The sequence below is a fragment of the Glycine soja genome, chromosome 18, assembly GCF_004193775.1.
Source record: "Glycine soja cultivar W05 chromosome 18, ASM419377v2, whole genome shotgun sequence".
Lineage (NCBI taxonomy): Eukaryota > Viridiplantae > Streptophyta > Magnoliopsida > Fabales > Fabaceae > Glycine > Glycine soja.
Window position 1 is genome coordinate 14,582,007 of NC_041019.1, and position 27,436 is coordinate 14,609,442.

At 35.8% G+C, this 27,436-nt stretch overlaps 3 protein-coding genes, 1 non-coding gene and 1 pseudogene across 4 annotated transcripts; 2 read left to right on the forward strand and 3 right to left on the reverse strand.

Annotated features, from left to right (window-relative positions):
* Positions 1-3,304: 3,304 nt before the first annotated feature.
* LOC114396978 lies at positions 3,305-4,510 on the reverse strand (annotated as a pseudogene).
* A 268-nt stretch (positions 4,511-4,778) lies between these two features.
* On the reverse strand, positions 4,779-9,600 carry LOC114396980 (peroxisomal membrane protein PMP22-like). The gene is made up of 4 exons (XM_028359129.1): positions 9,502-9,600; positions 9,080-9,181; positions 5,321-5,396; positions 4,779-4,906 (listed from the first exon to the last, which is right to left on the reverse strand). Exons 1-4 carry the CDS (start codon positions 9,583-9,585, stop codon positions 4,779-4,781), a joined length of 390 nt encoding a protein of 129 aa, XP_028214930.1. The 5' UTR covers positions 9,586-9,600.
* On the reverse strand, positions 5,533-6,896 carry LOC114395723. The gene is made up of 3 exons (XM_028357562.1): positions 6,683-6,896; positions 6,472-6,590; positions 5,533-6,359 (listed from the first exon to the last, which is right to left on the reverse strand). Exons 1-3 carry the CDS (start codon positions 6,708-6,710, stop codon positions 6,027-6,029), a joined length of 480 nt encoding a protein of 159 aa, XP_028213363.1. The 5' UTR covers positions 6,711-6,896; the 3' UTR covers positions 5,533-6,026.
* Positions 9,601-11,750: 2,150 nt separating the features above from the next.
* On the forward strand, positions 11,751-25,480 carry LOC114397505 (squalene epoxidase 3-like). The gene is made up of 8 exons (XM_028359563.1): positions 11,751-12,115; positions 16,115-16,226; positions 17,218-17,392; positions 17,549-17,720; positions 17,881-18,099; positions 18,255-18,530; positions 24,343-24,621; positions 24,964-25,480. The coding sequence occupies exons 1-8, from the start codon at positions 11,822-11,824 to the stop codon at positions 25,081-25,083; spliced, it is 1,647 nt and encodes a 548-aa protein (XP_028215364.1). The 5' UTR covers positions 11,751-11,821; the 3' UTR covers positions 25,084-25,480.
* Positions 25,481-27,061: 1,581 nt separating this feature from the next.
* On the forward strand, positions 27,062-27,221 carry LOC114397768. The gene has a single exon (XR_003663393.1). It is a non-coding gene; the product is annotated as a U1 spliceosomal RNA (small nuclear RNA).
* The last annotated feature ends 215 nt before the right edge of the window (positions 27,222-27,436 follow it).

Consider the following 27,436-nt stretch of genomic DNA (forward strand, 5'->3'; position numbering starts at 1 on the left):
GTGCCGAGAAGGTCTTAGGCTTGATGAATAAGAATGGTTATGCACCAAATATGGTCTCTCGGACTGCACTTATGGAAGCTTATGGAAAAGGAGGCAGATATAATAATGCTGAAGCAATATTCTTAATTAATAAATTAAATAAACAAAACAGAAAAATAATTCTATAAAACTAACGATATCCTTAATTAAGGTTGAGTATTGTGGAAGCACCTACAATGAGGAACCAAAAAAATACTCTGTTATATCATTACCAGCAAAGTTGATTGGGTTTAACATATATTGGAACGAATGAGTAGCCCATAGTATTCATGTTCATGTTTGCAGCCGTACAAAAAAAATTGGATCTCTTCTATGCAATGCTAGACACGGAGGATCATTGTTGTTAATCCAAAAGTGTTTAAATATGAAAGTCCTTGAGGTAAGTTCCAAAACTTTGCTTATCAAGATTTTCATATTTGTTTGTCAACCTCTATTCTATAAATGCATTTCAACTATCATGTAGGTTGACTTGTTGAAGCATGGTATCTCAGACCCATCCTTGATGACTTCTTAATAACAGAGCTCTAGTTTTGGGTTTGAGAAAGATAAGCTTCTTGAACATGAGGAATACATACATGGCTACTCCTGTGTTTGTACACACCAAGTAAGAAACATCATTCTGCCTCAACATCATTCTGAACTGTTTGGCTTTTGTATTTAATTAATTTAGCAAAGGAGGATTCTTGAAAAGACAAGCCTAGCCAAATAATTGATATAATGCGCGTGATACATTGTCAGCCTCTAGCTTTATTCGGTCCTTTTCTTTCCTTAGGCCTTGCAATAAAAAATTCTTCCATTTAAATTCACAAAGCATTAATTAACCATTAAGGTGAAATAAATATAAATAATTAAAATACATGTACAAATTATAATTATAATTAATATATATATATATATATAGGAGGATGCTAACATAGATTCACATAAAAAAATAAAAGGTATAAGTTAATAGTTTACCTTCATACTTGAGCAAAATAACCATTTCTGGAATGTTACTTCCAGATTTCCCCTTCCTTTCAGGAAATAGTAAATCCATATATTATTACACCATTCGGCCTAGACGTTTCTTCGCCTTCAACTTTCAGGCTTGTGCTGTGTGCCTGCTTCCACCAATATTTATACAATAAGCTTAGGTCTTAAAGAATAATATTTATACAATATTTGATACTCTCTAGGTACTCCTCCATCTTTTGGCTTAGACCACTAATCCAATTAGAGAAGGGCTATTGCTTTCAACAGTTTTCTTTCTTATTCACACCTCAATTTTTAATTTCAAATCATTATATATATTATTTTTAATAAGCAACAAGTGATTATATTGGTTTCATATTTCTAGGAATTAAATTTTGAAAGTATATAAAATTTTCATCCGATGAAATATTTCAATTTTTTAGATTTTAAATTCCTAAAAACTAAAAAAATACATATTTTCATTGTGAATAATAGTTGCTGTAGAAACAGATATATATATAATTAAAATTATTGGATAAATAAAATTGGAGAATAAATACTACATAAGAAGAGCCAAACAACGTATAAATAAATAAAAAAAATGCTACAAATGGTGGATATAACTTAAGTAAAATACAAAATTCATATAGTGGATAAAAAATATTAATTTATAAAACTTATTACGAGGACCTAAACATATTTTATATAAAAAATTTATTATCCTTTTCTGATTTTTTTTCCATTAAAAATAAGGCTTTATTTGCACTACATTCACAAAATTAATTTTAACTTGTCCCATAAGTTAAAATTAATTTTGCTTCAGTGTCCATGCTTCTTTTTATTGAACACTTAATGGCACATCCTTTGAAGTGATAAACAGGTAGTTCCCCTTGTGTCAAAAACTCCCATGCTCTAGGGCCTTTATTAGTTGGGATTTGGATCAGTACAAATGTTCTCCTTGTTTCATTGAAACTTTCCTTTTTTCCTCCTTTGACTTTTCACTACAGGATCTTTATGTTCTCTTATGTTGGATTTTCCTTTTAATGTTCTTGGTCAATGGGCATTTTTTTCTCCTGTGTTTCTGCCTTCAATTGAATTATACTTCTGGTGCTATGCATGTTTAGGTGAGAGCAGTGCTAAGAATGGTTATCTCCAATGGGCTTACTTGTTGTATTTATTGCAATGCATACATGTTAATAAGATTTATATATGATAATTTGGATAATATCTATTTATCTTACAATGAACTTTTTGTTCTGCCATATTTGAACAGGCTCGTGAGGCTGCTATGGTAGTTCAAGGAAAGATGGTAGATTCTCAGTGTAAGAAGAGAAAAGGTTGGTAGACTCCTCGACTTGTTTATGGGCAGTGCTCTTTTTTTAATAAAACTCGGAACATTTCGACAGATTCTGTGTATGCACTTGACATGGTCGCTGGTGTGGTAAACTTGTGTTATTATTATTTTTATCTACAACAATATAGTTTCTAAGTTCTTGGAATTAAATTACAACAAGAAGACCAACAGTATTTGATACACCTTTACCAATTATGTTGTATCACTATAATTTGTTTAGTGTACCAGAAATCGACTTATGTTATGTTCATATCACGAGGGGCTTCTCAGTCTTAATTTACTTGATTCTAGTTCAAATTAGGGTCATTGTCTTAATAGCATGTCTTCTCTATTTAACATAGGAGCAGGCTGGGACATGATTGAACTTTTCTTTTTGGTTTGAATTCGGTATTTCTTTGGAAAGCCTTCAATTAAGCTGTTTTTAATCTATTTTGATTTGACATATGAAATTGATCAACTTAATGTAAGTTTTGAAAGATAATTAGCTCCTGATAAAAAATATGCCAAGGCAAAGTTGAATGAACAAAGAAGAGTTGCACCTTCCAGAAAGTATGCAATCCACTATTTTCTTTCTACTTTTTTTGTTCATTGGTTTATATGTTTCATTTTTGTCTGTAGGCATGTGTACAAGTAAATGGTTTATATCTATAGTCTTTTAATGCATGGTAGGCATAAGTTAATGACTTTTACCTACAGTTGGAGGTTGTAGGTACAAGTTAATATTTTTGTAGGTACAAGTTAATATTTTTACTTACAGTTAGAGGTTGTAGATATAAATTAATAGGTAAAACCTATACTGACTGACGATAATCCGTCACTGTACGCACCTCAAAGTTGAGGACCATAATGTCCGTAGGACAAAGTTTTTATTACATTTTCCTACGCATTTTCAACATCTAGTGATGATTTTTGTCCGTAGGCATAGGTCATTTTTTGATGAGTTTGTCTCAGCCTCCCAGGTGCGCGCAACATGCGTTGATGATACTTTAGAACATTTCTAGGAAAAACCAACTTAGACATAGGAAAAACATCGTGTAACATTATCTCCTTAAATCATCTACAAATTTGGCAACAAAATCATACAATTCCTTTCAACCCAGTTGAGTAGCAATGGAATCAAGCTCATCAAAGAAGAGGACACATGGAGTTGATTGTCTGGTCTTGTAAAAAATTTCTCGAACATTGGCTTCACTTTCACCAAACCACATAGTGAGCAATTCTGGGCCCTTCACATGGATGAAGTTAGCTTGACATTCATTAGCAATTGCTTTGGCCAACAAAGTTTTTCCACATCCTGGAGGACCATAGAAGAGAACCCCTTTTGACGGTGACATACCAAACTTCTCAAATTTTTTCTGGGTGCTCCATAGGATATTGAACAGTCTACATCCAGAAATGCAAAATCCTCAGATTAAATTGATATAAAACTAAGTAAAAACGTTTAACCAAGAATAGAAGACCTCTTGCAGCTCACGCTTGACATTCTCAAGGCCTCCAATATCCTCCCAGCTAACATTAGGCACCTCAACAACCTATCAACAAAGATTGCTAATTAGGGGAAAGAACAACAAAGACAGAAAGCCTCACTAGCTAAATAATAATTTAAATTTAAAAGAAATAAAAAGAATAAAAAAACTGCTAACAATTTCTCGTAAAGCAGATGAATTGCTTGTTCCTAGAACAATATGGAAATGCTCATTTGAAACTGCCATAGAATTCAGTACTTTAGCATCAATACTTTCATCTTCCAAATCAATGACATCCATCTTCTCCCTGATGCATTGAAGAGCAGCTTCAGTGCAAAGGGCAGCAAGGTCAGCACCAACATATCCATGAGTATCTTTTGCAATTCTCTCTAGATCAACCTACAATAGGAGAACCAGTACAGTAAGTTAGACATACCAAAAAATGATAAAGAAAAAATCACAAAAATCCACCAACAGAAATGGAAGTTAAGCATGCTGAATTTACATCATCTAAAAGCTTCATGTTTTTGGTATGTACGCGAAGGACTTCAAGTCTTTCAACTTCATCAGGAACACCAATATCAATTTCCCTATCAAATCAACCAAACCTTCTCAATGCAGGGTCAATGCTATTTGGTCGATTTGTAGGCAGTGGCAATGAAATTAACCTCAACTATATACCAAAAGATATCCACCTCATATGCTGCTTGGGGCTATAATCTACTCATAAAGGCACTACTAAAAATCTATCGAGGACCACGTAGAGAAACTAAAGCCAGCAATAAGTGTAAAATGCTCAGATCAAAGATAGCCCACCAATAAAAATGAGATTTTTATTATATATGTATGCAAAATTATGAAAGGAAAGGTATATTTGTTTGATAATCCTAACTGTCAAGGAATTACTTTTTATAACAATTAGATTAAAAAAATAAGAGGTGATATAAGGAGTAACTTTTTAAGAGTTATTATATGGCTTGAAGTTTCCGAATAACCCCTCCAAGATAACCTACAGCAGCTTCTTTCTTAGAATATTGTCGATAAATTATAACAGCAAAATGCGCAAGCTTGAGAAGGTTGATTTTGGTCTCAAAGTCTGTGATGAAATTGTGATATAATAGGAATGCATTGAGGAAATTCATTTTCCAAGTACCACATTCCAGAGCAACACACCACATTGACATACAAATACTTTGAGCCTAGGAAGACATATATACTAACTTTAGTAATACAACAGTATCATAATCAAATTTAAGAAGTAATAAGCAATATGTGACCAATGTTTTGCATTGGCATAATAATCATGATAAACACATAAAAGCAGGTAATTAAGGAAGAGAAAAAAAATGAATGGTTCCTGCTTTGAGTAGGGATGTGGGGTGCAGAGCAGAAGAGACTTTAACAACAAAAGATGACATTAAGCTTTAATGAAAATATTTCAAAATTATTATGTGTAAATTGAGGCGTAACGTAACATACAAATTCAAACATATTTTATGAATGAGCATACCTTCTATAACCAAGCCATAGTACATCATGAACAAAAATTTGTTCCATGGGGAATTGGTTATCTGTTCAAGGATCACCTAATAACAGTATATTTCATTCATGAGAGCATTAGTTAGAAACTTATACCAGAGCCAAGGAAATTACTGAACGCAACACAATACAAAATACTGTCCCTATAAGTGAAAGAGCTTGAGGCCAAACCAACAACAATGTTGTTAATGGCGGATGGCGGTTCATGGCGGAAAGTCAAAAATCCGCCATAAAAATATGGCGGATGGCGTAGCGGAAAATGGCGGATGTTATGGCGGACAAAAAAAAACATATATATAAACTCATTGAAATTGAAAAAAACAAAGGATTGCATTCAAATAAACTAAAAAAGTTTCATGAGTTCATACAATAATCAAGTACCAACACCAAATAAACTCATTAAAGAGTTCAAAATAAGAAAATGATAAAAACATAATGCAAAGTGCAAAGTGAAGGTTGAGGCTCTAATCATCTTCTCCAATCCCAACATAATCATCTTCGTTGTTATCATATGGTAATGAAGCATCTCCCTCTCCCTCTTCCCCATCAGACACCTCAAAATTGACCATGATTTCTTCTTCTTCAGATTCAACATCAATATTCTCCTCAACATCTAGATCCTCATCATTTTCTTGGACTGCTTTTTGCTTCCTTGATGAAGATCCAACAACCATTGCTTATTTTTTAGAAGTTTGGGCAACATCAACACTTGTTTTTTGCTTTTTCCGCCTAGTATACATCCTACACTCTCCAACCCCCGAAGCCTGATACACAGTTGCCCAATTTAGAGCATCATCATCTTCAAATACCAAATCATTTCCAGCATCATTATCATCATCTTGATCCATCTCTCCCACGAGCCATTCATTGCATACATCAATATCATTAAGAGAAATTGGATCAATTTCATCTCTTGCATTATATCTTGGCTTCAATTGTTGGTTGTATTTGACAAACACCAAATCATGCAACCTCTTGTGCTCAAGCCTATTTCTTTTTTTGGAATGAATCTACAACATAACAAATAAATGTTGATTTCAATCTTAAATATACTCCAAATAAAACTTGATCATCAAAATTAAATAAAATTAAAAAGTATAGTTAGAGTTTTGTCACAATTACTTGCTCAAACACACTCCAATTTCTTTCACATCCTGAAGCACTGCAAGTCAAACTCAAAATCTTAATAGCTAGCTTCTGCAAATTTGGAGTTTGTGACCCAAACATTCGCCACCAATATGCTGCAATACCAATTACCAGCCAAGAGCATAACTTAGAATTCTGCATTATAACACTAATACATAAAAAAAATAGTATGATAAAAGTTTCTTACTAGGAGAATGGGTTTTCCTTTGAGCCATTGCAAAGTCGGAACCAAAGTGGTAAGCACCAATCTTGTAAAGATGCAACTCGGTTAGAATTTTCTGTTGCACATCAAATTATGGAATCAACTTCTTAATGCACTCAAACAAACCATTGGTGACCTCAAAATCAAACTCCAAGTCAGTGTTGTCATAAAAGAACTCTGGATTTAAGAAGTGGGCAGCTGCATGCAATGACCTATGAAGCTGACAATTCCATCTTTTATCAATGATTGCAAACACATCTTTGTACTTGCTTTCATTGTTGTTGAAAGACTTGATAATTGTTTCTTTTGCCTTGTCCATTGCTTCATAAATATAGCCCATGGTTGGTTTCCTTTCACCATCCACAAGACGAAGCACTTTCACAAGTGGAGCCATGACTTTAAGAGTGTAAACCACACTATTCCAAAAAGAAGGCATGAGCACTACCTTTGCAGCTTTTTTTCCCTTAGGCTCCTTAGATAGCTTGTTCAAGGTCCATTCATCAAAAGTAAACATCTTTCTAATATTGGCTTTCTCTTTGTGAAGCCTTTCCAAGGTTAGATAAGAAGTGGCAAATCTAGTAATAGCATGTCTCACCAATTCCCTCTTGTTTGTAAAATTTCTCAACAAACGTAAGGTACTAGAATGGGCATAGATAAACCCAACTAGATTAATTGCCCTTCTAATTGTCTTCCTTATCAAGGGAAGCTTCCCAATATCTTCAAGCATCAAATCAATACAATGAGCTGCACAAGGAGTCCAATAAATATGTTTCCTTTTCTCCTCCAACAACTTACCCGCTAAAACATAGTTGCTCCCATTATCGGTTACAACTTGAACAACATTCTCTTCTCCAACTTCCTCCACAATGGCATCAAGCAACTCAAAAAGCTTTTCACCTGTCTTTACAAAATCAGAGCCATCAACAAACTTCAAAAACATGGTACCAGCTTGAGAGTTAATCAAAAAATTAATGATGCATCTTTGTTTTCGATCAGTCCATGCATCGGACATAATAGTACAACCATACTTGACCCATTGCTCCCTATGGCCTTTCATCAAATTTTCAGTATATTCAACTTCCTTCTTCAAGAGTGGAACTCTGATGTCATGATAGCTAGGAATGGGCAAATGTGGCCCATATTGACCAATGGCTGCAACCATGTTCTCAAAGCTTTTCAATTTAATGAGGTTGAATGACAAACCTGCTTGGTACCAAAAGCGAGCAATATTTTGATGCACCTTCAATACTTCATTCTTATCCATTGACTCTCTTATGTTCATTTTCCTCAACATCTCCATTTTTCTCCGATTGATTGCATTTTCTAGATTCTTACAAAATTTGTCCATTGGTCCTTTTTTAGTCTCACACTTTGTCTTTGCACTTGCAGTAACATTACAAGAGTCCGCAAAATCATCTTCTTCACTTCCATCACATCCAATCGGTTCACCAAATTCAAAATCTCTTATATTTTCCATATTACCACTGCCAGAAGTACTGTAAGTGGTCCCACTTTTTTTGTAGCCATATATTCCTTCAACTCTTCGACTACATTAGGGGGAGTTTTCTTGCAAGCTGCAACGTTGCCCGACTTCCCAATCAGGTGTTGTTTGGCTTGGGTTATTCCTCCCTTAGTGATTTTTCCACAGAAATTACAAACAATGGTGTTTGTATCTCCTTCCACTAGTGAATGGCAATATTTCCAGCCTGGGTCTGCCTTATTTTTCCTCGTTGCACTTGCAATAACAACATCGGATGATGGTTCAGCCATTTAAAAGAGGACTGAACAGAAAAAAAAAATTGTGGTATCAAATAGAAAAAAAATGGGATTGTTAACAGTAAAAAGGGGTGTCAAATAGCAAAAGGAAAAAAAGTTGTAGACAAAAAAATGGGGTGTCAAACAGCAAAAAGCCAAAAACAAAATTAAAAAAAAAAGATCAGGCTGACCCGCGAGACCTTTGTCTTCTTCGTCACCTTCGTCTTCTTCATGCCGGTGCGTCGTCGGAGCTCGTCGCCGCCGTTCGTGCGTTGCCGGGGCTCGTCGCGATGTCGACCTTCGTCTTCGTGTAAGGGGTGTCGCAGGCTCGCGGCTGCGTGCGCGTGCAGACTGCGGGTGTCGCGGCGGTGGCTGGGTGCGGGAGGGACGCATGGGAGGTTCGATTTTAGTTGGAGGCTATTCTGAATCACAGCTGCGTGGGAGGGTCGCTTTTAGTTGAATGAATAACCGGGTAGGGTTGGGTCAGGTCGGCCCAACTCCTACCGCGGACAAAAACCAAACAAAATTCTGCCATTTCCGCCACCCCGCCACGACCGCCATGGCGCCGCCATGGCCGCCATTTAACAACACTGACCAACAAACAACAACATCACAAACTTACAGTACCTTCTTAGCAACAGTGTCATTGCCTTTCTCCCCCTTAAATATTTTATCCATCAATTTGTGGAGAAAATGTCCAAAGGGCCCAGAGTAGGCGAAACCATAGAGCTGCAAATCAATTTGATTTCAAAACTGCTCAGTACTAAAAAAATTTCGCTACAAACTTCACTTCTGCTTCATCTTTTGAGAAAAGGTGAAACAGTTAGCATAGTATGTTGATTTTTTTTTTCATATGATCATTGGTTGAGAGTTATGAAATGGTTAATGGTAAAGACCATACTCTAGTTACCTTCATGGAAAATTCTGGTTGTTAGAAAATTCGATCCAGACATATAGATAATGTCCAAATTGAAAATGAAATTGAAACAGTTATTTCCCACATATAATAAATAATTTAGAAGAAGCACACTTAAGTCAAATGGACATACCATGAAAAGAAGTACCCTTCTAACTGAAATTTCTTGGCGACAAAGAAGAAGAATCCAAAAGCAATCCCATCTGTGTGTTTGCATATCAGAAGAATCCAATAAATAGTTTAAATGCTGTTGGCAAATTCTCTTAGGACCAACCCAAAACACATTAGACTTGTTTGTCCTATAAAGACTCAAAAATTGGAAGGAGAAAAGAAAAAGAAAGGATGAAGCACGATACATACGAACCTATCAATATATCCCCCATTGACATGATACACAAAATGATCTCAATACTTAAAAGCACCATTAATCTATGACGAAATTTGCAGAGATATGGCACATTTGTGAATCAGAAATCAACAATTAAAACCAGCGCCAGTAAGGAATCAAATTGAATTTCTCCATATATTTTTTTTTACTTCAAAGAAAACAAAAGACTATGGGAAATCAATTTCAAGAATAATCAGATTAAGAGCAATTTAACACGAAGACAAAAACTAGATTAAATATCAGACCTCCCATGTCAGCGGCCATTAGAATCCCATCTTAGTAATTGATAACGACTACAAAGGATCCAGTACCGTATGCGTACCGAAGGGTTAAAATGAAAATTAGGGAAAAGAAATATGTATTTAAGAGTAAAATCAAACTATTCAGTGTGAAAACCCTAAAATCGAAAAAGTGAGCATCATTGTAACCTATCATATATAGCAGCAGAAGAAGGTGAAGCCGTGCTCCATCTTCTTCCTCCTCAAAACCATTATTCGTCCAACAAGAGAGACAATAGTGACACTGTTGGGTTAATGAAAGGGTTTCATTTTTGTTCTATCAATAAAAATCTCAATCTCTCTGTGGAAAACAGAAAATGCAACACGCATAGGAAAGAGATGAAGGCAGAGGAAAAATACGTGTCAACAAATGAGGCAACCACGTAGCTGAGGCATGACTTTTTTCTTCCACCAACACCAACTCCCTCAACCTACGCATCAACAAATGAAGAGGGGATCAACAAATGAGAGGCAAGGACAAAATGATCAAAAAACCAGGAAAAGGAACACATGCCAATTTTCTAAGCAGGGGCACAATAGACTTTTTCCTATACTCATCTTTTATAATATAGGATATAGATGGACACAATAGACTTTTTCCTATACTCATCTTTTATAATATAGGATATAGATGTGTTAGGAAGCTACATATATCAATATCAATATTTGGTAGTAGCTGACATTTATTTCATTAATTGATAAAGACAAACTCAATTACAAAATAGGAATAAGAACAAAAACTAAACATGTAAGAAGTATTATGTTTCTTTAAAACTATATTGTAAATATTGATTATTTTATAATATTTAAAATTTAAAGACAATATTTTTAATTTTTTAAGGTATGTAAAATATTTTAATTATATGCAAACTATTAAAATGAAATATTACATTAAAATATTGTTAAAAACAGATTATTGTTTTAATTTTCAATAGATAATTTATATTTCGTTTACTACATTAACTTCTTCATAATAATAATATCTAGTAGTATCTCTTGTTTGTTTACTATATGACTCAATATTTTCATTTTTATTATTATTTTGGACAATTTATTAATAATATTCATATGCAAAACAAAACATCGCAATATTTGGAGTCACCAACGCAATATCATAATATAATAGGATGTGTTTTTGAATGCCATTTCATTGTTTTTAAAAAAGAGTTTTTTTTTTTTTGTACATGGTTTTAGAAAAACTTTATCACCGTACAAATAATTGAAGAGAAATTATCTAAGATAAAAATGAATGCAATATCTAATGAAGTTATTTCATTAAAAGAGTATTTTCGAGAATAAAAAAAACTAATATTCTTGAGAAAGTTTTATTAAAAGAAAACATAGAAATCAAAGGTTTTCCATAAATGTATGTAAATATTTCTAAAAATAATTTTAGATAACCAAACAAATTTTAATGATTTACAAAAAGTCACAAACATAAGATTCATTATTCCTTGAAATTCCTAGAAATCATGGATTCTTAAGTTAAAAAAAAAGCCTACTACATAATGTCCACTAAAAAAACTATAAACAATATGAATAGCTAAAGAAAATTTTAAAAAGCTGAAAAGGAGAAATTCAGTGATCTGAAATTCTGAATAACAAAATTAATACTACTTTGGATGGTATTGGTCAGTCGAAGGGGGGCAGAAAAGTCAAATTTATAGGAGGATGATTAATCATGCCTTGTTAAAAAATTCTAGATATTATTAGTGGATTAAGGAGTGCGGTAATAATAATACGTTCATTTCAGTTCAAGGCATAAGTTATGGTCTTGTTCCTCCACAATGCTTCCAGTTTCTTCACTCTCCCTCAGCCATCACAAAACCACAACAACAATTGCCGAAGCCACGTGCCACTGCGCGTTCTTCAAATTCAGTTTCAACAAACCTCATCATCATCGCACTCCTCTCCTCTTCCCTAACCACCTTCCCAACGCATCGCCGCCACTTCTACGAACGACAACCTCTCTCCGTCGCAATGCCGCGGCAGATCCGCCTCCTGGTTTCTCCGGCGTCGCTGACGTGATCGTCGTTGGCGCCGGCGTCGCCGGTTCCGCTCTCGCCTACACCCTCGCCAAGGTGCGTCCCTCTGATTTTGGATCCTCCCGCCACCTCACGTGTTGTGCCTTTTGGGTTTAATTTTTTTTTTTGACGAAACATTTTGGGTTAAATTATTAATTCTCATATCATTGAATTATCAAGTATCGATTTTCAAATAGTTCTTTGTACTTGAAAAGTTTTATTATTAAGTTCATGAATTTGTAAATTATTTTTAGTTGGTTTAAATATTTTTTAGTTTTTGTAATTTATCATTTTTTTCATTTTTAGTTTTTGTAATTTATAATTTTTCATTTTTAATTATTGTAATTTATTATTTTTTTCCTTGCAAAATTATTCTTTTGTTTTTAGTTTTTTTAAATTATGTTTCATGTGTTTTTAATTCTTAAAATACTTTAAATAATATAAAAAATTGTTATCTAAGATGTAATGAGAACAAAAAAAAATAAATACACATAATTTATTAAGACTAAAAATAAAAAAAAAATAATTTTAAAAGGAAAAAAAGAAATTATCAAATTACAATTGGGAATTGCTCAGAGAGTTGGTTGTTAACATAAACCCTAGATGTTCTAGCAAGAGAGTGGACATCTTGGTTTACAAGTGTTCATGACGTGATAAAATTCTGAAAAGCCTTTATCATTGGAGTTAAGGCAATCCTTAACTGATTTGCAATCAACCTCGAGTTATGAAACGGTATGTTTGGCAGCCATTTAATTGCCTGTAGCAATACCCAAGCCTCAGTTTCTTTTGGCTCCATTATTCCTTGTGCCTTCATGGTTTTTGCTGCGATAAAAATTCCATTCTCCCTGCGAATTACTAAGCCTGCACCAGACAGTCCTCTCTCTGTGAAGATTGTTGCATCAATAGAGTTTGAGAGTTCCATGTTGTGGCTTCTTACATGTCAAAACTGCATTTCGTGAGTCTAAGCTAGCCACCTGCTTTGATGGATAATGGCGAACGGATCTCCATTCATGCAATGCGAGATTTGTAGAGACTAGAGACCTTTGGTGTTGGATTTTTGGCTTCCCATATCTTGTCATTTCTCCTCTTCCATATGCACCAAAGCGTGGTTGCAAAGATGCTTTTCTGATGTGTTGGTAGAGTATGCAGCATGTTGAAGATCATCTCCTGTGCAGATTCAAAGCTTTGTATATGAGAGCTAATGGTGTGCCAAATTCCCACTTCTGTCCATACACTTTTCACTTGGTCACAACAAAAAAAAACATGCCATTCATTCTCAAAGTTATTTTCAAAATAAGCACCCAAACTTGAGCAAGTGACAACCTTGGTCCTAAGTCGCATTCTTGTTGGCAGACATTCGCCAAGTGTTCTCCATAGGAAATGTTTGATCTTTGGAGGACTTTGAAGGTCCCATATAGTGTTCTATTGTCCTGGCACCTTCTAAACTTGATTTTTGATCATTGTCTCCATTAAAATGTGATATGCAGACCGAACTGTATATGATCCAGAGGTGCTTGCTTTCCAAATAAGGATATCAAGTTCTTGAGGGTTAAGAATTGGCATTCTCGTAATATCTCGTGAATCACCATCATTAAAAATTTGACCAACAATATCACTCTTCCAACGGTTACTTTCGAAATCAATAAGTGAACTAACAGTCAAATGTTCAAGACCAAAAGGAATTTTTGATGAAACATAATACTTATCTTTGTTTCGAATCCAAGGCTGTGTCCAAATGTTTATAGAACTTTCGTTGCCAAGCCTCCATCTCATGCCTTCCCTTACCAAAGCTTGTGAAGCGTGGATGTTACGTCATGTATAGCTTGGATTGTGTCATAGGGGGGCATCCAAGAATCCTCTATTGGAAAAGTATTTAGCTTTGAATACTGAGTCACTTTAGCATCAGAATTTGTGGAAAATTTCCAGCTTGCTTCCCTAGCATGGCAAGATTGAATCCATTAAGATGTCTGAATCCCATCCCTCCAAATTCCTTTTTCATTGTTAGTTTTTCCCAATTCAACCAATTGATTCCTTTCCTTGAGCCAACTTTAGATCCCCACCAGAATGAGTTCATCATTTTTTGGATTTGTTCCTTTAAAGATGTAGGAAGCAAGTAAACACTCATGCGGTATGATGGGATTGCTTGATCACATGATTTGAGAAGAACCTCCTTTCTTGCTTTTGACAAATGTTTGTTGGACCAGTGATTGATGCGTTTCCAGAGCTTGTCCTTAAAAAAACCCAAAAACAACTTTCTTTTTTCTACCTATAGTAGAAGAGAGACAAAGATATTTTCCAGTTCCAGTGAGATTAGATACACTCAGAGATGACATAATAGATTGTCTTAAATCATTTCTAGTGTTGGAAATGAAAAGTACCTCAGATTTCTAGAAATTTTTCCGTTGTCCAGAAGCCCTTCCATATGTCAAGGATATTGATCAGAGTAGTTATTTCTCCATCATTTGTCCTGCAAAATAGAAAACAATCATTATCAAAAAGGTGTGAAAGGGTAAGGACCCTTATACACACCTTAATACCATGTTCCTCTGTGCAAAGAGTAAAAAGATAGGGTGACAGTGGGTCACCCTGTCTAAGTCCTCTCCCTAAAGAAATTTTTGGCCAACAGAATCCCCATTAATCCTGACTGAATATTGAATAGTTTCCTGACAAATCTTTATCCAACCAATCCATTTTGCATCAAAACCCATTTTTTCTATCAAACTGAACAAGTATTTCATTGAACCTTGTCAAAAGCCTTACCGATGCCAATTTTTAGAGTCACCTCACCAGATTTGCCTCTAGTTTTACATTTATGTGGTGGATGATTTAAGAAGCAATAAGAACATTGTCCAAGATAGAATGATCCTGTACAAAAGCAGATTGTTCCTTAGAGATACATTTATGCAGTAAAGGTTTGAGACGATTGGCTAGGGTTTTTGAAATAATTGGTAAAGGACATTACAAAGAGAAATGGTTCTAAACTCTTCGTGGTTGTAGGGTTTTAAATTTTGGGGATAAGGACAATAGAGGTTCGGTTAATTTGAGGAGGGAAGGATCCACTTTCTAGCCAAGATGTAACAGCTGTAAAAATATGAAGGCCACTTAGATTCCAAATTTTTTTGTAGAAGGTTGGGTTCAAGCCATCTGGACTAGGAGATTTATTGGAATCCATCTGAAAAAGGACATTTTTGAATTCATCAATAGAAAAAGGAGCAAGCAAGGAAAAATTATCATCAGATGACAAGTAGAGGGGAACATGATTTATTACTTCATCCAACTCAACATTAGAACCAGAATACAAGTTATCAAAATAAAACTTTGCCACATTACTAATTTCATTATGGTCTTTCACAACCATACCATCTTCACGAGTAAGAGAGGCAATATTGTTCACCTTTGCTCTTTGTCTCCAATACAGGCAATCTGTGTATTTGAATCCAGAACGGGATGTTGAACAAGGGAACAGTTCTGAGAATGAGCATTTGCTTATTAAAGCTCCAAGGTCCACCCTTTAGCACTTTCTGTATGTCAACTTGGTGGAGAGAAATTGAAATAGAAACGTGTCTGAGTTGATTTCATTGATTGAAACTCCTTGAAGTGGTCTCCAAATCAATGACTTTCGTTCTTTCATGATGTGTGCTCTCACCAGTCTGTCTGTCTGTCAAGAATTGTCCCACCAAACATAGTGCTGGATCAAAACCTTCGTTTGTTGTTACACCATCTGGTATTTCGACTCCAATATCATTATCATCTAGCTGCAGATCATCTAGGGTTGGTGTTTCATTGACCATGTCTAGTGAGCAAAAGTAAATGAAAAAGATATAATGAAAAAGCAATATCAGTCAGGATTTGTGAAGAAAAACTGGTCAGAAACTTCTCACATGGAGAGAATGATGATTCTATTATGTTATGTGTACGTAAATCTTTTTTTTTTTAGTATTAAGTATATTAAGTTTTGAATAGGTAAAACATTTATAGGAAAAACATCAGAAGGAAAATAAAGTAAGATTCTCCTAGTTTACTAAAATTAGTATTTATGTATTGAAAATTTTGAAGGATGGACGATGTGTCCATGTTATTGAGAGAGACTTGAGAGAGCCAGACAGAATCGTTGGTGAACTTCTCCAGCCAGGAGGATATCTAAAGCTAATTGAATTAGGGTTACAAGGTACGTATCAAATTAGATAGCAAACAAGATTATTTCAAGAATGAGGTTGGATGTAGTCTTTTTCTAATCATATATTTTATGCATGCATGAAAACCCAATTGCCACTATCACAAAGTGAAATGAAACTTATATGCCTTTCCTCATTTGCTCCTGTTATATATTCATTTTATTCATATTTTTACAAGCTGTTAAAGCTGCCTGGTTTTGTTTTTCATTTATTTATATTATTTAGTTTGATTTTATCACCATCTCTGTGTTTGTAAATCTTGTAACCTATATGATGAATAGAGTCCTCTCTCTTAAAAAAGAGTTATGTATTCAGTAACACCCAAACAGCAAAAAAAAAAACAGCAGCCCTCTTGTCCTATTCGGTGGTTTCTTCTACATGGATCGATGTCATTAGACTTTACACGAAGCCAAATGGTAAAAACATTTAGAGTAAGGCTAAATATTAATGCTTTCTATTGTTTGGTCTTTTTCTACTTCAGATTCTCCATTGGATCCACTAATCTCACTCTCTTGGCCTTTAGACATGACTAAACCATCTTAAGCATCTCTGTCATTTTCTCACTAAGAGCTACTTCAATTTTCTCTTGGATACATTTAATTCTAATCTTTTCCTTGTATTCTTCTACTCACCCACATTGGCATATTCATCCTCACCATACTAAGTTTGGCTCATGTTGGCATTTACTGCTCAACATTCTCTGAGCGGGACTTATAGCTTAACTCCCAAACCCTTTGCAGTTCATGTCACTTGAAGCAGGGAAAAAGTATATAGAACCAATTATTATTACCAATATTGTTTTTATGATATATGATAAATTATAATGTTTTCAAGACCATAATTTATTTCTCTTAAATTTTGTATGTATTGTGCCACTAAAATTAGCTTATGCTTAATGTTGGAGGAAGTTAAGCTTGCTGTGAGATACTATTTTCTTTTATAAGTTGTTGTTTAAAATGTGCTGTATATATTCTTCTTTGTCAGACTGTCTGGAGCAAATTGATGCACAAAGGGTGTTAGGATATGTTCTTTTCAAGGACGGGAAAAAAACTAAGCTGCCTTATCCTTTGGAGAACTTTCATGCTGATGTGGCTGGTAGGAGCTTCCATAACGGACGGTTTATACAGAGGATGAGAGAAAAAGCTGCTACTCTGCACCAGTAGTCCTTCTTAATCTATTGTGATTGTTAATTTACTTGTTAAAGTTACTTTGGCTACAAAAAAAGCCAAAAGCTAGCTAATTTGTCATTGAAATTATTGTTTGTGCAGTGTATTCTTTTTGTCTGATAGTATCATCTGCTTTGTTTACTGTTCAGTGTACGAATGGAGCAGGGCACTGTAACATCTCTTCTTGAACAGGATAATGGAACTATTATAGGGGTTCAGTACAAAACTAAAGATGGCCAAAAACTTAAAGCATATGCTCCCTTCACAATTGTTTGTGATGGCTGTTTCTCAAATCTACGTCGGTCTCTCTGCTACCCCAAGGTTGAACTGTTCTAAATAAGTTGAGTTGCAAAAATATCATTTTTCTTTTTTAACGATATCAATTCAAAGACAGTTTGCCGAAACTGCAAAATCTATAGAATTTTGTCAGTTGTGTACCAGTTTGCTTGACTTGCCTGATATATTATTGAACACTTGCCAGGTAGAAGTACCCTCCTGTTTCGTGGGTTTAGTTCTGGAGAATTGTCAACTCCCACTTGAAAATTACGGGCATGTTATTTTGGCTGATCCTTCCCCTATCTTATTTTATCGCATCAGCAGCACTGAAGTTCGGTGCTTAGTTGATATACCTGGTCAAAAAGTTTCTCCTGTTGGTAAAGGTGGAATGGCCAACTACCTTAGGGCTATGGTGGCTTCCCAGGTATCTGTTATGATCCTGCATTCCTGCTTGAGTTGTGGATGGTCCATCTGTGATTTGTCATTACTTTTCTGTCCACATGTATTCAATTAAGAGGGAAAATAATTGATTTCTGCCTTCATCTTCCTATGTATCTGGTGTAACTTTTCATTGTCCAGATTCCACCCGAGCTTCGTGATGCTTTCATATCTGCAATTGATCGAGGAAATATCAGAACCATGCCTAACAGTAGCATGGCAGCAGATCCATATCCTACTCCTGGAGCTCTGTTAATGGGTGATGCTTTCAACATGCGTCATCCTTTGACTGGTGGAGGAATGACAGTGGCACTGTCTGATATTGTTGTGCTGCGGAATCTTCTAAAGCCAATTTGTGACCTGAATGATGCAACCTCATTATGCAGACATCTTGAATCCTTTTACATCTTACGCAAGGTGAGCAGTATTTTCTTGTTGGCTTATATACTATTTAAGGCACACTGGAACTTATATCCTGTCTTTTAAATTAGTACATATAGAATGTTTCTTAGGTGCCTAATAATATCTGTTTAAGAATATGTGGCATAGGGATCCAGTACATGTTTGTGGAAACCAATATGATAGTAAATATCACAAACCAACAATCCAAAAGCTTAAACTGTTAGGTTAAGACACGTGAATATATCCTGAACACATCCCTTCACACTAGAGCCTTTGGACCTTGAAACATGGATAATTTGCAGGCCACCTACCTTGTGCTGAAATTCAACTTTTTCTTAGAGCAATTGGGTGGCTAGTGGCAAGGGTTGAACTTTACTACTTAGTCGTTGAGGCTTTGATGCCACACTTGAAGCTGTGACTTTTGTGAGGAAGAATAATTCACTCACTAGCTTGCTTTATTACATTCAAATAACACATATATATATACACAAAAAAAAAGGGAGAGAGACAGCTTGACAAGACAAGACATACTGTTGTCTTCTACAACAAGCTAAGCAGGAAATTAAGAAAGATAAAAACAGAAAATCTATCAAGAGATACACATAATTAGAACACTCCCACTCAAGCTGGAGCATATAAATTGTATGCACCAAGCTTGGAACATATAAACTGAATCCTAGGCCCCCTTAAGGACTTAGTCAAAATATCAGCTGACTGATCATTAGAATTAATGAACTCAGTGGCAATCTCTTTGGACAGTAGCTTTTCCTGAATAAAGTGACAGTCAATCTCTATGTGCTTGGTTCTCTCATGGAAGACTGGGTTTGAAGCAATGTGAAGAGCAGCCTGATTATCACAGTATAACTTCATTTGCACCACTTTGCAGAATTTTAACTCTTCAAGAATTTGTTTAACCCACATAAGTTTGCATGTAACCATAGCCATAGATCTGTATTCAGTCTCTGCACTAGATTGAGCAACAACAGTTTGCTTCTTGCTTTTCCAAGAGATAATATTTCCTCCAATGGAGACACAGTATCCTGATGTGGATCTCCTATCCATGGGACAGCCAGCCCAGTCTACATCACAATACCCAGATATTTGTGTGTTACCTTTGTCTTCATAAAGCAATCTTTGTCTCGGAGCTCTCTTTATGTATCTAAGAATACGTATAACAACATTCCAATGATCAGCATGGGGATTTTGCATAAATTGGCTCACCACTCCAACAGCAAAGGAAATATCAGGTCTTGTAATGGTGAGATAAATGAGTTTTCCCACAAGTCTCCTATATCTCTCGGGGTCAGGATAAATTTCACTTTGATCTGTCATGAGCTTCAGATTCGGATCCATAGGGCTATCAACAGGTCTACAATTCTGCATGTCTGTCTCCTCCAAAATGTCAAGAGCATACTTCCTTTGTGAGATCACAACACCATCTCCTGATTGAGCCACCTCAATACCAAGGAAATACTTCAAATATCCTAGGTCTTTGGTTTGGAAATGATTGAATAAGTGCTCCTTTAGCTGGACAATCTTAGTAGCATCATTCCCTGTAATCACTATATCATCAACATATACTATCAAATAAACACATTTTCCAGGGGATGATTGACAATAAAAAACAGAATGATCAGCTTCACTTCATTTCAACCCAAAAAGTTGAACAATATGACTGAATTTACCAAACCAGGCCCGGGGAGATTGCTTCAACCCATAGAGAGATCGACGTAGCTTACACAGAAGACCATACTCCCCCTGAGCAACAAACCCAGGAGGTTGCTCCATATAAATTTCCTCCTCAAGGTCACCATGAAGGAATGCATTTTTAATATCAAGCTGATGGAGAGGCCAATGGCGCATGGCAACCATAGCAAGAAACAGGCGGACAGTAGTGATCTTAGCGACTGGAGAGAAAGTGTCATAATAATCGAGACCATATATCTGAGTATAACCTTTAGCCACTAATCGAGCCTTAAGTCGATCAATCTCACCATTAGGCCCAACTTTAACTGCATAGACCCATCTGCAACCCACATCCTTCTTGCCAGGAGGAAAAGGAACAAGTTTTCAAGTACCACTATGTTCAAGAGCTTGCATTTCATCAATCATAGCCTGTCGCCATCCAGGATGACTAAGTGCCTCATGAATATTAGATGGGACAGAATGCGAAGATAGGGAGAAAACAAAGGAAGAATATGAAGGAGACAAACGATGATAACTCAGAAAGTTATAGATAGGATGAGGATTATGAGAGGATCTAGTACCTTTTCGAATGGCAATGAGTCAGTCTGAATTAGAGGGATGAGATGAGAAGTAGCTGGATCCATGGCTTGAGGATTGATTGAAGAAGGATGAGAATCATGAGGAGAAGCTTCAGGTACTGTAGAACCAACTGGCTGTGTCCTGCGTTAATATGTAAGAAGTGGTGGAGGAGCAACTTTAGTTGGATGTGGTGGAGAAGATGGAACTTCATTGACATCTTGGTTTGAGGTACCTTGAGGACATGGAGAGGGAATCGGAAATACATTCTAGATGGAAGAAGAATGGCCCGTAGATGATGGAAAGAAGGGTGTGTCTTCAAAGAAGGTTACATCTGCAGACATATAGTATCGCCTAGTAGATGGAGAGTAGCATTTGTAACCCTTTTGAAGATGAGAATAGCCTAAAAAGACACACTTGATTGCTCGGGCAGAAAGTTTGTCTAAACCAGGGGAGAGATCATGGACAAAACAAGTACAGGCAAACACTTTAGGTGGAACATGGAATAAGTGATCACGAGGGAAAATGATTGAGTGAGGAATTTGATTCTCAAGGGAAGAGGAAGGCATTCTGTTAATTAAGAAACAAGCAATAAGCACTGCATCCCCCCAATGGTGTGTAGGAATATGAGAGGTTAACATTAGTGATCGTGCGGTGTCAAGGAGATGACGATTTTTCCTTTCTGCTATACCATTTTGTTGTGGTGTATGGGGACATGTAGATTGACGTAGAATGCCTTTTGAAGATAAAAAAGAAGAGAATTCATGAGAGAAATACTCTTTGGCATTATCACTTATGAAAATCTTAATTGTTTTTCTAAATTGGTTTTCAATCTCATTGAGGAAGGACATGAAAATAGACAAAAATTCAGATCTGTCTTTCATTAAATAGACCCAAGTACATCTAGAAAATTCATCAATAAAGGTTACAAAATATCGAAAACCAAAAGATGTAACACGACTTGGTCCCCGAATATCAGAATGAATGGTAGAGAAAGCTGAATTACATCTTTGAATAGTTTGTGGAAATGATGACCTAACATGTTTTCTTAGTTGACAAGATTCACATTCTAAGACTCGAAGATTCTTTAGACTAGGGACCATCATTTTCAGTTTTGGTAGACTTGGGTGACCTAGACGATCATGCAAAAGTTTGGGGTTTGAAGTTGCCGAACAGGAAACAGAAAAGTTGGACTTTAAGTAGTAAAGTCCTCGTGATTCACGTCCTTCTCCAATCAGTCGACCCGTGTCATGTTCCTGGATAACAAAAGAATTAGCGGTAAAGGTTACTGAGCAATTTAATGAACGGGTTAACTGACTCAATGAAATTAAATTATAGGGACACTGAGGAATAAACACAACAGAATCCAACTTCAATGAGGAAGATAAAGATACTTGACCACTCCCTTGAGCTGCAACTTTGGAACCATTAGCTACAGTAACAAGATGAGGAATTTTTGGAAAAGAAATGGATGTAAAAGAAGACTTGTTACCAAAAATATGATTAGAGGCACCTGAATCAAGTATCCAAGGACTGAGACCGTCAATAGATTGAGAAATACATGCTGTTGAATAACATGGTACAGAGGAAGATGAAGCCTGGCTGTTGGATTTCTCGGATTTCAGCTTCAAATACTCTTGATTCTCTTTATCAGAGAACTTAGACTTTGATTTTTCTGTCTGAGCGACCTGAGTTACTTTGTCAGGGAAGCCATGCAAGGAGTAGCAATTCTCTTGAGTGTGGTCCATTCTCTTGCAATATGTGCATTGAGGACGTCCACCTCTTCCATTGCGACCTTCTCTATTGTTACGTCCTCCCCCTCTCCCACGAGGTGCAACCATGACTGACGTTTCCATTACATCAGCCGAATTTTCTTCTTTCAGTGCATAAGGCACACGAAGCAACCTAGTGATGAGAGAATCCATCGATGGAGCTTGATCTCCAGTTAGGACTTGATCACGCACATGATGAAAGTCTGAATGTAGACTCCTCAAGATAAGAACCATATAGAACTTATCCAGCTTTCTATTCACTTCCTCCAGCGAATCAGCCACAAGGAACCTCTTTAACTCTTTCACTGTAGTCCGAGCTTTACCTATGTGTACAATCATATCGGGCTGATTTGCTTGAGGGTTGTGACCTTCATGGTTGCATCAAACAAACTCTGAATATCATTGACAAAGATTTCTCGGGCCTTCTTCCAAAATGAACAACATGTTTTGAACGATCTGAGAATCTCCAAAACATTTGCCTCGACTGACTGCCATAAGATAGCACAGAGCTGATAATCTAGCTTTTCCCACTCAGGTCTTTTATCATTTGGAACTGCCGTAACACCTTTTTCAAGATGGTCATGGTGCCCTTGTCCAAGAAACCAAAGTTCCACTAAAGCAGACCAAGATAAGTAATTTTTCCAGTTGAGCTTTGCTGTTGTGATGGTGGGAGTTCTGAAAAATGAAAGCACTGGGCCAGACGAGGTCATTTTCACTCACAGATCAAAGAAAAACTAAAGGAGAGAGAAGAGGAAGGCACAAGATCACACAACGAAGTGCCGAAACCAAAAACTGATGGCTGATATGGACTCAAGAGAGTCCGACGAGACGGCCGGTAGCGGATGCGCGCGATTCCGGCCACAGAAAGGTGGCACGTGGTGGTCACGCGCCGGTGTTTGGCGAGCACGGAGGCGGCTCGTGGAGGAGCTTCTGGCCAGGCGGTTAGTTGGGCTGGGTTGCGCTTTTCGAGGCGCACAAAACCCTGTAGTTGCCGGTTGAAACGGTGGCCGGAATGGCAGCAGACGGCGACGCAGACGGCGGCGGATACGACCCGCTCTGATGCCAACTTGAAGCTGTGACTTTTGTGAGGAAGAACAATTCACTTACTAGCTTGCTTTATTACATTCAAATAACACATATATATATACACCAAAAAAAAGGAGAGAGACAGCTTGACAAGACATGACATATAGTGCTGTCTTCTACAACAAGCTAAGCAGGAAATTAAGAAAGATAAAAACAGAAAATCTATCAAGAGATACGCATAATTATAACAGCCACAATATGAACCAATTGTTTATCGCTTGATATATCTCTAAGATAGATAATATTCGATTTTATAGGATGGTTCTGAATTAGACCTATTGAATTTTGTCTGTTCTAAATAAACAAATTTTAAAATAAATACATTTACTAAAGAAAAAATAAAATACATTTTAACATTTCTTTAAATAAATAAAAACTACATAAAGTACTTCTAAATTGATCTCGTCCTTTAAAAAATTCAAATTTAAATTTGTTACGTAATAACTTAATTCTTACATAAAATACTCTTTTCAAATTATCAATAACTCCCTCATCATTTTCGATCACGAAAAAGAATTATATATGTTCATTTTTTAAATTATGACATGAATTCTATCTCCATAAATATGGATATAAGACAAATTAAAAAGAAAAGGGGGATATTTTTTATTCATAAGGCTTGAGCTGAAAGGTGAAGACAAAAGACACATGTATGGTTTTATATTCCATTTCTAACTTCAACTCATGACTTGACATGCTGTTTGCAGCCTATGGCATCCACCATAAATACTTTGGCAGGTGCCCTATATAAGGTCTTTTCGACTTCACCCAATGAAGCTAGAAAGGAACTGCGCCAAGCATGTTTTGACTACTTGAGCCTTGGACATTTTTTTTCAAGTGGACCCATCGCTCTACTCTCTGGTCTAAACCCTAGCCCGCTGAATTTAATTCTCCATTTTTTTGCTGTTGCATTATATGGGGTTGGCCGTTTGCTCTTACCATTTCCTTCATTTGAACGTACTTGGATTGGAGCTAAAATAGTTTTGGTGAGTTCCTCCCCTCCCATCTCCCATTCATTTAATTTCTAGTCATGGAATTTGGCTTTTGGTGCTTTGCTGTAATATTGTTCTCTATTGACAAATTTTATTGTAGTATGTTTTCCTTATCTTCTAAAAGCATGAATAGGAAACCGTTATGCAATAATTTTACCTTTATGCAACGTAGCTCACAAAAAATTGTATCATTCTTGTTTCAACTTTTTTTTGTTATATTCACAGAAGTTGAGGTTTCTTTTGCAGCGTCCATGATCATTGTTTTAGTAGTATGTGTCTATATGATGACAGTGACAGTCTCAGTTCTGTAATTCTTAACCAATTAATATTTTTCAGTGTGCATTTGGCATAATATTTCCCATCATCAAGGGTGAAGGAGTAAGGCAAATGTTTTTCCCCACATCCATACCGGCATTTTATAGAGCTCCTCCTGATAGGTGGTGCATTGAGGAGTAAGGGAACCATTGTTCTGCCTGCAATGCATTTTCAATTAATTTGTCTTGAAATTAAAGCGGATTTCGATGGACGCAAAGGACATTTGTTATGCCACTTGGAAGGGATTATTGATGAGGGGTTTCTATAGGTTTTAGGAGGTAATTGGTCAACCCCTTTTACTTTCATTGTACCAAAAGAAAAAAGTAAATAGACATTGTCAACCTGAAAATTGTGTGCTTATATATGTAGTATATTCCTGTCTTGTTTTTATTTCCCTTCAGCACACATCATTGTACCAAAAGAGGGGGGATACTTTGGTTCAGAATGGATGTACAGAACAGAAAATTATATGTTAGCATCATTGTATATTATTACTCATAAGTACTTTATTTTTTTCTTTAACAAGTATTTTATTACTCGTCCTTGTATATTTTCATTATTTGCAGAAATTTCAACTTTTTTTGGGGGAAGTAAAATGTTTCTGGTGCTCTCATACTAGTACTAAAATTAAAGATCAAATTTTAAGTATATAATACAGAGTTACCATTAATCGAAATTTTTTAACTATTTTATTACTTTTCATTTATATTTTTATTAGTTGAAGAAATTCAAAACTGTACATTAGAAAGACAAGAATTTAACGGTCAAGGTAACGAAACAAAAACTTGCCTCAATTTTACAAAAGAATAGTTTAAGCACTTACTCTGACCCCTGCTCCTTTTGTAAGAACTATTTTATATATAAAAAAAAACAATAGAATATCCTTTGATATTGCAAATATTTAGTTCGTGGTGAGCGCCCTATCATATTACTTTCTTAATTATGTGACTGCAACGATATATATGTTTTTTTAATCCGTGAGAATTAAAATTAATATTAATGAATTTATGACAATTCATGTATTTTGTTCAACCAACTGAATATTCATTTATTAATTATTTTCTCTACCAAAAGAAAATACAATTATGACTGGTTGAGTTTATCTTCCTCTATTTGGGATCAATTATTCAAGTGCAAATGTTAAGGATTCTTTAGTATAAACCTTAGAAAGCAAGCATACATTCAAAGGTATGAACACAAGAATGGCAATGTTGAAAGAGGCTTTTACTGATTTGCGAATAACTAATGAATAACAATTGAAATATGCGCAAATAGGCCATTTCAGCTATCAAATTCAAAACCCAGTTTTACACACTTTCGAATATTAATGTGCTCTTAAGTATGTTTGCCTTTTGCTTGACAATTTTATGAGCATATGTGTAGGTTGTGACGTGTGTTTGTCTATTATGGTTGAAGTGAATCTTCAGATGTCTTTATTGATCAATTTTTTTGGTCTTTCATACTTTTATGAGCAAGAGAATCTACAACTATTTGTTAACATAGTAATACCGTTCATTTTACCTTGTTAACCAAGATTTGATTTCTAAATGCTTTGTACTGTCCTTTTGTTAACCTGACTCCACTTCATCTTTCGAGTAAGTTTATAATATGCATGCTGACCAGACTAATCTTTGTTGAAATTCATAGTTGCGATATATTTTTTGTTCTTCTAGGTGTGTTTCTCCTGAGAAAACATGTCATAGGAATTTTTGTGATATTCTTTTGTAAGCATTTCTAAATATTAAGGTTGAATGTTAACAGACTTACCTAGGTATGATAGTGAGACAGGGGTGTCTGTTGGTTTGAGGGAATCTGTATACAGGGAACAATACACAGTATGATAACTACATACACGTTTCTCAACAACAATTTCCTGGTGTAATTTTGTTAGAGGGTTGTATTTTCACAATATTTGATTATTCTGTGCAGAAAACAAAGGATCTTTATGCTCTTGTGGAGCAGTGAACGCATATGAAGAGAGTCATTTATAAAGGTGAATGGTTAGGTCATAGCACTTGCAGCAGAGAAAAATGTGAGTGTGTGAAGTCCCACATTGCTGAACATAGGTGAAGCTGTGAGGAGAAAATGCTATAAAAGAGAAGTCTGTTTGAAGGAAAAACTACTTACCTGGACAGGGTCAATGGGTGATCAAGAAGGTTCATGGCCTAAGATAGTGACTTTCATTGCACTTTGAACGGGTGCTGTCTTAAGGTCTGTTCATGTGACAGAGCCTATGTCATAATTTGTGTTAGAAGGGCCTGCGTTCGCGCATTCCTTGCCAATTTCAGTTCTCAAGTCTTTTTTCTTAGCTCGTTTTTCTTCTTAGAGGAGCCTATGTCCTAATTCTTTTTTGATGTTTAGAGGAAATCATCTATTATTATACAAACAAGGTCCTGACATTGACTGTCAGGACCATGTGTCATGTTGTGGTTGCTTCAATTCCCGCCCAAAAATATCACTTCTTGCTACAGTTTCTCTCTCCACCATTTCCATT